Source organism: Python bivittatus, unplaced genomic scaffold, assembly GCF_059951505.1.
Source record: "Python bivittatus isolate LINGU-HERP-01145 unplaced genomic scaffold, Pbiv_v1 ctg000190_np1212, whole genome shotgun sequence".
NCBI lineage: Eukaryota > Metazoa > Chordata > Lepidosauria > Squamata > Pythonidae > Python > Python bivittatus.
The window spans coordinates 6,876,230-6,890,512 of NW_028277042.1; the positions used below are offsets into that span (position 1 = coordinate 6,876,230).

The following is a 14,283-nucleotide window of genomic DNA, read 5'->3' on the forward strand; positions in this document are numbered from 1 at the left end:
CTTAATTGAATTGGGAACATATCTTTTCCCTTCTGATGATGAATTTTGCCCCCAGGTGTTATCATGACAGGTAAGTAACAGAAAAAATGAATAGGATATTATTGGAACCATCATTTTTATCCTACCTTTCTTCCTTGCAGTGGACATGTCTTCCCCATTAAATCTTCACCACAATTTAGTGGGGCAGAAGAGCCAAAAGAAAAAAAAAATTACCCAGCCAAGATCACCCAGGAAGTTTCATGCCCAATGGTGGATTGAAACAACAGACTCCTGCATCAAAATCAGGTGCTCTAACCACTATCACTTGCTGTCTTTCCAGCATGAAAAAGGAGATGAGATGCTTAGCTGGAAAAGTCCAATTAAAATCATATCCTGTTCCTTCATTGATAGAAAAAAAAATCCTCAAGTGAAAGCTTAAAGCACATTTTACATTAGTCAAAAGCTTCAGAACCAGCCATCATGTTTCCTTAAATTATTTGTTAACAGTAATGCAGTCAGCTAGGGAATTTTAAACCCTAGATTTAATTCTTTCCCCTCCTGCTTTTCAGCCAACTGTATAATTTATTTGGAAATAAGCACCATTTTGTTTGTCTGTTTGTTTCAGGAGAAAAAAAAAGAGTACATACTGCTTCCAACTTTTACATTCTGGCTACAGTCACTCATGCTGATTGCTTCATGCTTGGACTACTGCAATTCACTCTACATGGGGCTACTCCTGTAGACCACCCAGAAGCTAAAGCTGATGCAGAATGAACCAAACATTCTCATCTACCAACCAACAGATGAGAGCTGGAAAGTAATGTAATGTCTTTATTATGGGACCTACTCTGACTACCATGCTGGTTCCATGTGGAACCCAAGGTGCTGAGGTTTACCTATAAATCACTCTATGGATTTGGATCTAGATATCCCTGCAACTATCTGCTCTGAATAAAATCTGCCTGGTGGATAAGATGAAAGAGAGAGGGCAGACTAGTGCTACACACACCTTACTGAAATCAGTGTAACTCTTGATTCCTTGATCTTGCCCAGGCTTGACAAGCCTGTGGCCACAATGACCTGCTGATCACTGGCCAGGCATTCCACAACCTTCTGTAGCTGCCAGGTGCTGAATTCCTTTGAGATTAAGCGATAACTGCAGTAGTGGCTGTTAATGTACCTGTGATGGGGACAGAAGAAGAAATATCTTTCTCCCTCCTCTGAAAGAAACATGAGGGGCAAAGCCAACAAAAACAAAGGAACTCAAGTTAAATGACTCTCTGCAAATGAATACATGTCTTACTCATAGTTTAAGCAAACGCCATCTAACTCTCTCCCCTCCACTTTAATGTAATCTATTTTCAACAGAGCACACGGGAAGACATAAAATATATCACACAATGTAGTTCTGTCTGGCATAACTCACAGTGACTCTTCAGGAGTGTCAGATGTTCTCAAAAGGTCATGGCTCAATGACAGGACCGCACTTGGTAGGCACGAAGATTTGATTGGCACATGTCTTTCCCAGGCCAAGCTGTAACTTGTTTCGCTTGTCTGGGTCCCATAAAGAATCTTGTACTCATGGTGAAACAAGGTCAGCTGTCTTAATTTTGGTCTCAGAATCCAAGACTTGGCCCTTCAAAAAGCTTCCTTCAAAAAGGAAGACTCAAAAAATCAGGTCAAGAGTTCATCTAGCTCAACGGTCTGGGTGATATGGTGGCCAACCAGTTACATCCAGAAGCTCACAAAGAAGGACGAGAGGTTATTTGCCATTGTCCACTCTATCTCCCCAGCAGCTAGTATTTAGAGCAAGTTGCTTCTGATTCAGGAGATACTAAACAGCCCATAAGACCAGTAACAATGGACAGCATCATCCTAAAATGATCTGCTCGGTTTCCTTTTAATCTAAAGCAAGATCATATTCCATACTTCTCTGGATTTCATGATGCTGCATCAGCTTATGTGAAAACAACACCAGTTAAGGATTGCTTGCAATTGGTGTAATTTCTGAGAAAGTCCTAGCAAGGGTGGAGGACATCTTCTTCTTTACTTGTCACTGCCAGAGAAGCAGCCCCCACCAGAGAAAAGGGTGGAAATGAAGTTTTGGAATTGGTGAGTTGAATGGTACTGAGATATAGATTGTCATGTTTAAAGGCCCCTGGATTTAAGCTCAGGGGCACTGACATGTTGTAATAGGGGTAATCTTCTTGAGCCGATGGGTAAATCTTTGAGAGCTTGTTGCAGGTACTATCACAAAAGCATTGCCAGGAAAATTGTCTGTTCACAAAATGGCTCCATAGCTGAGGCCACCATCCATCTATTTACCAGCAGGCACAACTGATAAGATCATTCCACACCCCAACCACCATCTGAACTTATCTTTGCCTTTTTTTCTTCTGATCATAGAGAAATGCTTTCAGATGAAGGAACAGTTGGAATCATGCACCACTTTTGATTTCTAAAAAGATTTATGAAGTCTATCCCTGGAAGGAATTCTGCTTATTTTCACCAGGGATTTTAAGCAGCATGTTTGCATCATAGCTGGTATGACCAAGCGATATCATGTGGACGTGAATTAGTTTGCATACTGGAGTCAATCTAGGCTCTGTATCTTCATTACAGACTAGGGCTGTACAATGTTTTGGCTTCAATGCCAAAAGTGAAGGTGCTTTGGAACATGTAGGAGTGCAAATCCTGTCTCTATGGGTGACTCCTTAAAGCAATCAAGTCTTTCCCTGTGATTGAAACATTTTTACTCTGCCCCCAATCCTAACAGAGTCTATTCATGCCCTGTGTGCTTCAAAGCACCTCTCTGGAATCAAATCCAAAGCAATGCACAGATTTTTTGGAGATTTCTTTATAATCAGTAACCAACAAGGTTCTGGGTTCAACCTCCAGCCCACAAATTCATCAGTGTTTCACCATCCACTGGCTGCCTGGGCTCAAAAGAAGCTACCTCTACTTCTTCAGAATATCTGCACAGCATAGAATTCTCTACCCCAATGGTCTGTGGTTCCCAACAGCTTTTCTCAGCATTTGTTACCTGATCCTCTTAACTAAAATGCCAGAGACCAGACCTCAGGCCTTCTCCAATGACAGCATAGGCTGAAGAACCAAGCAACATTTCCCTCCCATGAGTGACAGGCCATAAATGACAGGGATGTGCTTCTCCTGTCCCTGATAATCCCATATCACTCTTTGGACATTTATCATGCTGCTGCCTTGAAAACCACCGGTGCTAGGAATGGGATCTTAAGTGACTGATGCTCTCAAGTAAAGAGTTGGAGTTCACGTGAATACAAGATCTGTTTCTGAAACTCTCTTGATTATGTTCCCTGGGAATGAAGCTGCGCATAACTCTTTTAACATCACAGAACTTAAATTGCTTGCTTACATCCACGTTCAGACTTTTTCTAAAAAGGCTGCTTTTCTTCCCATTAAAATCACATACACAAGAGCCTTTAAAACCAGCAGGGAAAACACATCCGTGAGGTTCAACTCAGAAAGCCCACTTCATTAAGTCATTGTTAAGTGGTGGTGGGGGGGGGAGTATTTGCCTTAATTTTAGTTACTTTAACATCTCAGCAGCTGGAAAATGGCTGCGTTTGGAAATGAAATTTTGCAGATCATTAGCCCACAATGATTAAATCAAGTGGCATATTAACATATGAAAATAGGCCAATGCACATTTTACTGTTTAAACATTTCTATTCAGGGTCTTCCTGGAAGTGAAATGCCACCCCTCCTCATTTTCACCACTGGCCGGTAGCTAATAAAGTAAAACAGAAAGTATAATTGAATATTTGCATTCTCTTCATCCTAATATATTGGTTATTAAGATTGGTACACACTGCCCCAATTTGCAAATGTACTTGTACTATCTCACTTACAGATTTGTGAATGCACATATTAATATTCTTGCAAAGATGAGAAGACCTGGAAATAGGTTTCAGTTCTAATGACTTGACCCCAAAGCACTCAGGGTTATGAAATATACTGATATTGTCAGGACTTTCATCCCATATCATGCGAATGTTGCCATATTGGCACTCCTTGGCCACAACCGTATCCTGCTTCCTTCTTTCTTAAACATCTGCTAAAATTCCTTCTTTCCTTTTTTATTTCCAGGACAAAAATCCCAGATATGCATTTATCCTTATCTGACCATTTTATACATCAAGGTTTGTTTTTTTTTCCCTAAAGAAGGGCCATATTGTTCTGAAGCATAGTTTGTTACCTTGCGTGGGTATGCACAACACTTTATGGAGTTCATCCTTCTTCACAAATCACTCTGAATATGTTCGCACAACATTTTGACTCATTATGGGTCAGTAGGTTGTCCGAGACAGGTCAGCTAGATGGCTGTAGATGCTAGATGTAGAGAGCTTCAACTGAAAGCAGTTGGCAGAGATATGAAGGTCAAGCAGCCTGCCTTAAGTCTCCTTTTAGCTATTGTCTGATCTTGGACACCATGAATGGTATTTTTCCATTAGAAGTGTTGCATTAAGATTCAACTGCTAAGTCAAGTCCAGCCTGATTCTAGATGTGGAACTGGTGAAAGATTTCAGGCAGCAAAAATATTGATGGATAACTCTGGTTCCAAATGCTGCCTTTCTGGACAAAGCCCACCACTCCACCATGTTACATTCCACAGGATGCAGAAAAGACTGAAACTCCTTCATCCCTAACAGCAGCACATAAGAGGATTCTTCTTTATTGGTCCACTTGCTTTCTTTCACAGAGCAATTTCTAGTGCAAGAATAAAAAATGATGAACTTGCTAAAGGATTCCCCTTGTGACCTAATTATTAAAGAGCTTCAGCTGTCTGTCCTGAGACCACTCAACCTTCAATCACTGCAAAAACCTGGTTCTGGAGGATGTTGCACATGTCTGACTTGGTTTTAAGTTGATTTGAATGCAGCATACATGTGTGGGCAACAGGTCTGGGGGGGATGCTATTTCAGGGGGCAGGTGCAGCAACAGAGAAGCTCACTTCTTGGGTCCTGCTGGATGACAGTGTTTAATCAATGGGCCCTGAACCTTTTGGATCTTATGAGATGGGAAGACGCTATGAAGACAGTCTCTCAGATAACTAAGCCCTATGTAGGACTTTCAAGGTAATAACCAGCACCTTGTTTCACAGTAGATTTCTGAACTGGGACAGTTTAGTGGTAACATCCACAAAGTTGGATTCCTTTGTGTGTTAAAAGACAAAGACAGCTTTTCTTAGGATTTGCAGAGAAACCCTAACTCTGAGAAAGTTTAAGACTTGAAGAGGACAAATTTATTTTGACCTTCCTTCCTTCCTTCCTTCCTTCCTTCCTTCCTTCCTTCCTTCCTTCCTTCCTTCCTTCCTTCCTTCCATCCATCCATCCATCCATTCATTTTTTAAAGGCTATAGACATTTCAGAAATGGCCCAGCTGTTCTCAGCATTGGGACTGTGGGACTCCAACAGGATTTCCAGTTTTCCTTTCCCCCATCAGACTATGTTTGCAAGAGCTGGAGTGACAGAAATTCCTAATGTGTAGTTTTCACAAAGAAAGGATGCAACTTTTTTTCCCCAAAGGCTGCACTGTGAATGATGTGTGACAGCATGGCATGCTCCAGCATGATACAGACTGAAAACCAGGGCGGCATCTCTGGATAAGAGATGGAGATTTCCATGCTGTGGAATGCTATGAGCGAGAGCGAAGGAAGGAAGGAAGGAAGGAAGGAAGGAAGGAAGGAAGGAAGGAAGGAAGGAAGGAAGGAAGGAAGGAAGGCAGGCAGGCAGGCAGGCAGGCAGGCAGGCAGGCAGGCAGGCAGTCTATGTGTATGTGTATGTGTATGTGTATGTGTATGTGTATGTGTATGTCTATGTGTATGTGTATGTCTATGTCTATGTGTATGTCTATGTCTATGTGTATGTCTATGTGTGAGCTTTTATAACAGCCAAAGAAATCCAGATTGCTACAGTGATGGAGAGTGAAAGTTTGCAGCTAAAGAGACAGAGTTTGTACCTGATCTGATGAATCAAAACAAGCGTGCACATGTGAATCTACCTTTAGTGAGTTGCACCAATTTGCCTGCAGCATAGGATGATACCCTTAGCTGCCTCTCATCACAGCAGCCTGCGTTTGTTGGGGACGAGGGGATCAAAGTGCGCAGAGCTCCAGAATTATGATGGCAAAGCTGAGAAAAAGAGGAGGCGGGGTGTATTTCACTCGATCATCACACCCCCAAGCAGCTAGGGCACCCAGCTTGGTGCTGAATATGATTCTGCCTCTAAATGGGAAATACTGCTAATCCACTTAGCATTCCAGCTAGCAGCGGGCATTTTATCATTCTTTGCTTAACTCTGAAATCTCAGTCATCTTCAGTTATTGTTTTCACTTTTATAGACTATTAATGAATTTGCTTGCTTTATAGCCGTTAAAGGCTCTGTTTTATTTTCATTTTTTGTAGCCAGTGACACCATAGCAGTTGAATCCTCTTGTATTCCCCCTGCAAAGAAGTGCCTGACATTGGCGGGGGGGATGCTGGATTGATTTTAATTTTCTTCTATAATTTTGATCATATTATTCTTGGTGGAAAAACTTGGTCTTTATTTGTTTACCCTAAAGTGGCATTCACGCTTGTAAAGTGTTACTTTCTGTGCATCGGTCATAAATAATAGGAATGGGACAGTCTCATGTTTAATAAAAAAAACCCAATGGATCAAAAAGGTAATTGCACCAATTAAATTGGCACGGTTCTGCATGTGTTTAAAGGTATAGTTTAAAAGGGTGGTAACATGTAAAAGAGGGACGAGTTGCATTAAGCTTACCTCACATTAATTCTGAAGGAACCTCAGTCCTTTTCAAGTTCATCCATTGGGATTTTGAGGGCCTTTTCTCTCCCTGGAAGGAGGAGGAGATCCCTTCAATGAACAGCTGTGTTTGTTTTTTTAAAAAACTGCATTTGTCTCACACTCTCATGGGTTTACAGTACGGTAAAACTGGGTTTGAAAATGAAATTCGTCCAGTTTGGGTATACAAAAGCAACAAGAATAACAAGGACAAGGACAACAGCAACAAACCCATCACAATTGTATTAGGTTCAAATTGCTTCCAAACAGTGGATATGTTAGGAAACCCATGCAATAATTTTTGTTTATTGTTTTTTGATTCCTTTCTCTTGAATTGTTCTTTTTACTCTTTTTTTTTTAATCCTTGGGGCAGGTTACAAAAAATGGCAAGATAAATAAATAAATGAATGCGTTCAACAAGAGAAGTATGCATAAAAATGCTTCTCCTTCCTTCCTTCCTTCCTTCCTTCCTTCCTTCCTTCCTTCCTTCCTTCCTTCCTTCCTTCCTTCCTTCCTTCCTTAATGGAGGATAGTGCAACACCTTCATACCTTCCAGACACTTCTTGGCATGTCTAAGAAGAACTTCATATTGTGCCTCCTTAACAACAACCATTGTGATCATTATTCAGAAAGAGAAATACAATACACCTGGTACGCTCACAGGAACAGGAGCGAAACAATCAGGGACATTTAATGTGGGAAGAAAAAAAGTAGTAAAGCTGGGATGCTTAATTAGAGAGAAAAAGGAAACATTTGATGTGACTTCAACAGTAACAGCAATACTGACAATTTAGAATGGTTAGAACTTAGAATGCAGATTTGCTAACCTTTGGAAAGGTACAAATCTTCATCCTGTTCCAAATCAATTAAGTTGATTTCAATCAACAAGTGGGAATTTCCAAATAAATGGCCTTGTTTTCTTCCCTTTGTAAAATAAATTTGGTTCAAATGCATGGCTTGGAAGATACTGTTGAACAAAACAGATCTCTATTTAACAAATGGATCAAAAGTCCAGAGGAACACCAGGTGGAGGGAGAGAGAAGGAGCAAATATATCAACTCTTTGGTGCCATCTAGTAGTTTTCCAGATTTTTCTAGCCCAGATCTAATAGAACTAAACATATATTACTCAGAAAGTTTTATGAAGTTAACCTTGTATCAAGAGGCAAGCGTTATGCCATAATACATTTATTATGTGCCAGCTAAGGGTGACTGTTTCTGAAGTTGTCTATCCAAATGGTATGAAATCTGTGGAGAGAAACTGAATTCTACCACTGCTACAAATACACCTTTAAAGAACACCAGTATGAAATGTTATGTAGATACAAAATAGCAAAAAGATGGGAAACGTACATAATCGCAGAAGTTCTCCTTGAAACCTTTACCTCTCCAAGTGCTATGAACTGAAAATAAATTGTGCTTATCACTCAAATCATCCTGTGACTCTGCACCATCTTTGCACAAAGTGTGAAAAGATCCTGAAAAGAAGAAAGATGTGGCTTCCTGTGAGTGGACCCTGCAGCCTACAACCCATCCTGGGCAGCCCATTTTTTGCAAAATAAAACAGCCATGGAGGACTGCAGGAATGAATTATAGAAGGATATTCTGCCTAATTCAAGTGTCAGGTTCATAATGTGCCCTTTACAGCTAAAAGTTTATTTTAAATGCGTACCAAGAAGATGGAGAGCTGGGAAGTAAATGCAAAATGGTAGGGCTTGGCTCTTCAGATATAAATTAATACCAGCAGGCTTAAATGGCCTCTGTGAAATGAGCATGAATCTTAAAACTCATGGCTGGCGCAGAACAGATAAAAGGTATAAGTATTTCCTTCTGACATTTTGCTGTGAAGGGTGTATTTCTCCAAAACCTGATGTCAACTTAGAAAGGATACAGAATGCTGCTTTCTGCACCAGCAGAAATGAATATGAATCTGCTTTCTACAAGCAAATTATTGGCCCATCCAGATCAATGCTGTTAACTCTGGATGAAAATAGTCACTGGCTGTTTCCCATCACTTGTTACCTTTTAATGGGCTGGAAACACTACAGGGTGATCCTGAAACTTCCCAGGTGCCCAGCAGGAATTCTAAAACTGCCCTATGGCTGTCAGAGGTCCCCAGGTCCCCAAAGAGAAGAAAGTACATCATGACAAGGGAGATCTGGGATCAAATCCATACTCCACCCACTGGGTGACATTTGGCTAGCTACTATTCATATCCAAGTCATATCTTGGATATGGTTCTTGTCATGTGGAAAAAAGAGGAAGGGAGGAGGGTAATAAAGGCTATTCTGAGTGCTTCATATTTTCCAGAAAATATAATAAATGGGAGCCCGTATGGTTAGTTGGCCTAAGAACTGGAGTAAGAACTAGGAGATCTAGGCTAAGTCTACCATCAGCTATGGGAAATGAATGATTTGCTGCCCATCTCTCATTTCTCACAGTGTGTGTGGGGATAACAAAGGAGGAATCCCAGGATGAGAAGCTAAAGGTAACGATATCTCAGGTTGAATGTGGTGCTTCTCACTGTAGACATTGTACAAGAGCTGTGGTAGTTCATGGTAGCCCAAAATTAGAAAGAGCCTGGTAGCACCTTTAAGACTATAAGGCATAAGGTTTTGTGAACTGCAGCTGATTCCATCAGATGCATGGAGTGTCTTGGCTGATGTGGATTTAAATACATTGGGATGAAGCTGGGAGGAGGTGGGGGAAGGGTAGTTCCTTTGAACCTCATCTGCACCATCCTGTGTTTCCCACCCGTTTTTCCTCCCTGACTCATCCCAAAGTACTTAAATCCCACATCAATCAAGCCATTCTGTGCATCTGATGAAGTGCACAGCTTATGCCTTATAATAAAATGTCTTAGCCTTAAAAGGTGCTACCAGAGTCTTTCTGATCTTGAGCTGAACTCAACTCATGGTGACTACATAGACATGCCCATGTAGTTTTGTGGAAAATAGCATGGAGGTACTTTGCCACTGCTGCCTTCTAAGCCTCCCCCTCCCCCTCCCCCCCCCAGTTCCTAGCCTGCCTACAACCCTGAAGTTTCCTGATAGTCTTCTATTGATGCCAACCCTGGTTACCATTTGGAGATCAGTTAAGATTGGTTAGGTCCTACCACCTGCTATGACTCTGTAGGAGAGAAGGCCTGATATAAATTTAATAAAATTAAATGAAACGAACAAAACATTGAATTCAGGCATGTTCTAATATATGTGAAAAAAAATTGGGTACAACAGAATCCAGATATACAGTCTTAAAAATTGTGATCTTTGTACTGTCTTCTATGAAGTTAGCAGATACTTATCTGCGATCATCAAAATGTATAGTATATCAAACATATTTTATGTTGTCAATTTATTATCTCTTCCCTCCCAAAAAAAGAAACATGGTTACAACTGCAGTTAATTCCAGTAGCATTCATTATCCAATTCTAGGAAAGATTAGTTAAGAACCTAAAAAAAAAAAAAAAGAGCATGTTCTTAAATGGTTGGCATAAGGAGAAAAACAGCTGGATTGTTAAAAGCTGTGCAATTAAGCTGATGAAATATATTCCAGCTGAATTCTTTTCATAAAGTCAGGAAAAAAAAATCTGGGGGAAAAGAAGTATTGGTAATGAAGAAAAAAGAAGGAAAGAATGCAGGTCTTACGACGGCCGTTTTTGTGAATGAATTTTCATCTTTTGGTGACAAGGTCATAGTATCATTTGGAGAGATGGTGGATTTCTAGAAATACAATGTCAGACTCTAGATAGATGGCTTTCCTCTACATCTGCTTTACTGCATGAATGAAGCTATGTCTGATTTGCATGGTGTGCAAACTGCTATTAAGGATAAATGCAACACGCTTGTTTCACGGAAAAATGCCCATTGAAAATTTTGCAACTGAATTTCTGTTTTTTCCAGGAACATCTGTGGGCAGCAAAACTTACTATTATTAATTAGACTCCTCCTTGTGAACTCTACCAAGATCTTCTATAACTATGTTTTAATGGGCATTCCTCCACAGGAGAGTGTTCTTTCAACATCAGCTAAAATTCAACACAGATTTAGCACCTCATTTCAGCCTTTTTCTTAAATAATTTATCTGGACCAGCTCTGTTTACCAGTTGAAAGTGCCTGTATTCTCCGTAATCTGTTTATAGCAGATGATCAGGATTCTAAATCAGAAAAGATTAAGGATTCTTTATGAGAAAAGCTTATCTTTCTCCAGGATTTTTGAACAGGTTGTTACTAATCTGTACCCGTTTGCTTTTCACACTTTCTTTTCTTGGAAATGTGACTGCCATTCTCTTTCTGCCTCTCTTGTTTGAGGCTTTTCCTTAAACCTTCACCTTTTCTGCATCATCAGGCAGAAGTGGGGTAGGTTAAAAAGTGCTACTAAAATCTAGATTTAGAAAGGGAAAAGACTTAATTAAGGAATTGGGGGATTGCGGGGGGGGGGAATGGCAGCATGGTTTAAATGTTGGTTGCATGTGCTTGTGCTTCGGAGTGAAAGTGGAAGGAAGAAAAACTGATTTATATATGGCTTATAAATAAGGTGAAAATATAAGATAGGCCATTGTAAAATCAAAATAACATGAGTAGAGGGACTTCCTTAACTGTCATATTTGCTAGAATTTTCCAGTTCACTCAGCAGAGAAACCATTCCTTGCAGTATTTCTTCCCAAACTAGTTTTTACAATTACAACTTCTAGTCCCTTACTTTTAAATCTTCCCAATCTTCTAAAGGCAGGCACTATGCCCATTCTCACTGTGGTTAACACATCAAAAGGGAAATTTGCTGAGTCAAAACTACTGTCTGTTCATGTGAAAGAGGTGGGAAAGTCATCACCATGCATGAATCACATACTGACTGATTCAATAGTTTTTGCCAGGAAAAACTTCACTATCCTGTTTTCTCTCATTCTCACAATGAAGAATGAGATTTAATTCTTACATTGGACTACAGTACTTTGGATGCAGAAGGGGACTCTCCCCACCTTCTACCTGCCATCTCTAAAGACAGCTTTGTTTTGTTTTATGTCTTTGAGTTAGTTTTTGACTCTTGGCAAGTGCCTGGACAAGTCCCTGCAGTTTTCTTGGCAAGGTGTTTCAGAAATGGTTTTCCATTGGCTCCTTCCTAGGCCCAAGAGGGAATGACTGGCCCAAGGTCACCCAGCTGGCTTTGTGCCCAAGGCGGGACCAGAATTCACAGTCTCCCGGTTTCTAGCCTGGTGCCTTAACCACTACACCAACCTGGCTGCCTTCTAAAAACAGTAGGTCTGTGCAAATTGCAGTTTCTTGCTGTAAAAATTCAATTGTAAACATGCAATGCCTTTAAATATGCCCTGGACAGTTTAGTGCGAATTCTAACAACTGTGGGAGGGTGTGTATTGTGGCAATATTTGTTTTTCTTAGCATAATGTATTTGTTCCCGTATTTAGCAGAAATTCTTTCTGTTTTAAGAATGTTGGACTAGAAAGCTCTAATATAAACACTACACTCCATGCACACATAATCTCTCAGTCCTAAATATTAAAACAAAACAAAGTAAAACCATGTCATCTTGGAGTGAAAATGTATACATCAAACAGAGTTCTAAATTATTAATATTTAAATTAATGTTTTATATTTACAGGAAAAAGATTCCAGCCATGACGGGCATTTAAATGTTACATGAAAAATACAAGCAAAACTAAACAAAAGGCAAAACGTCCTTGAAGGGGAACAGGTTATGTTACACAGCACTTATTGTATTTTTAATCCAATGAGTATATTTGTTGGCTGAGCAGTTTAAATCATTCCCTTCGCTACGGTGAATGAACCACAGACGTCTCAATTCATAAGGAGATGGCAAGACTACAACCTGGAGAACTTGACATTATATTCTAGGAGTGAGCTATCAAGTAAGCCAAGCCCCAACAGACAACACCCTCCAGGTAGCTTCTAGGATATCACTGTCTTGCTGCACTGTTAATGACTCTGGACCACGAGAATCACCATTTTAGTACCTTAGTGCAACCTAGTCTTAATATCACTCAAAAGCATTGTAGGAAATTAATATACCAGCTCAGCACCATTAATCTGATGTTGTTGATAGCAAAGTTGCTCAAGATTCCATGAAATAGGATGAACCTAATCATTTACAAACTTAAAATCCTCAGTGTTTCTGGAGTGAGTACTGTGTGTGTGTGTGTGTGTGTGTGTGTGCGTGTGCACGTGTATGCACACACCTTCAAGTCAGTGTTGACTTCTGGCAACTGCCTGGACAAGTCCCTGCAGTTTTCTTGGCAAGAGTTCAGAAGTGGTTTGCCATTGCCTCCTTCCTAGGGCTGACTTTAAGGTGGGACTAGAACTAGAACTAGAACTAGAACTCACAGTTTCCTGGTTTCTAGCCTGGTGCCTTAACCACTAGCATTAAACTAGCTCTTAAAGTGAATACTATGGACTACACATTCCAGAACTGGCACTGGCTGGGAAGTCTTGATATATCTAGTGGGCACCAGATTGGGGGAATCTGGTCAGTCTCTGACATGTTCCCATCTATAAAAGCTAGCTGTTAACCTCCTGTGACCTGGGAGGGAGGCTTCTAAGTCTTTCTTTCTAAGACTTTATTCAGCCAAAACATTTTCCTCTGCTGGTTTTTTTTTCTCTTTCTGATGCTCAGCCTTGAGCAGACATAGCACAGGAGCGAAAATCAGAGGCTGAAGAAAAGATGGTCTCTTCATATAGAAAGTGGCGAAGGTCAAGACCTGTTTTCTCTAAGCCACAGTATAATGGATTTAAGTAACAGGAAGGTAGGTTCCTGATTGAATGTTAAGGAAAAAACATACCAAATAAGAACAGTTTGATAATAGAGCTAATTATCCTGAGATGGTGGATTCCCCATTACAGATGTGTTCAAAGACACCATTGGGGATGCTTTAATTTGGATCCCTGTACTGAGCAGGGAGATGGATTTGATGGTCCAACTGACCCCTCCCAACTCTATGGTAGGACTTTAAGACTGTCATGTTTAAAATTGCAGATCAGGAAGAGAGAGTCCAGGCGGCAAGAGTTATTGAGTGCGGGGTCCCTTTTATCCCTGACCCTAATATCAAATGGTGGCTGCATTGATTAGGCACTCCAATGGTTGGTGAGCTGAAACTTCTAATCTCAGATGAGCACAGCCCTTGTGTGCAAAGGGGATTTTTGTATGTGTGTGTGTGGTTTTGAGACTGAATAGGATGGAAAATAGGAAAGAGAGTATAAAAAAAGGAGAATGAGATTTAAGAAAATTGTACATTCTTTTTTTACCTTGGATGTGCTAGTTTGCTGCTTTGAACACATCCCTTTTTGTCCCCAACCAAAAAACACTCAGGCAACTCCACTGTAAATAGTGGTTGATTTCTATATGAACCTACACAGTCAACTTGAAAAAAGTGTGTGTTTACAATACCCATTAAAAGACGGTAAGAACACAATAATAATATGAATACAGGCAGACAGGAGAAGGTGACC

At 40.3% G+C, this 14,283-nt stretch overlaps 1 protein-coding gene across 4 annotated transcripts in view; it reads right to left on the reverse strand.

Moving 5' to 3' along the window:
- The window catches only part of WWOX (WW domain containing oxidoreductase), a 567,948-nt gene that overhangs the window by 273,513 nt on the left and 280,152 nt on the right, over positions 1-14,283 (reverse strand). Inside the window, exon 9 of one of the 4 annotated variants that reach the window (XM_088135994.1) lies at positions 6,786-6,858. The exons of the other annotated variants lie outside the window; for them this stretch is intronic. Coding sequence (XP_087992120.1) covers positions 6,787-6,858 — 72 coding nt within the window. The 3' untranslated portion in view covers position 6,786. Of the gene's footprint in view, positions 1-6,785; positions 6,859-14,283 lie in introns of those variants that run through there. 4 annotated transcript variants of the gene reach the window in all.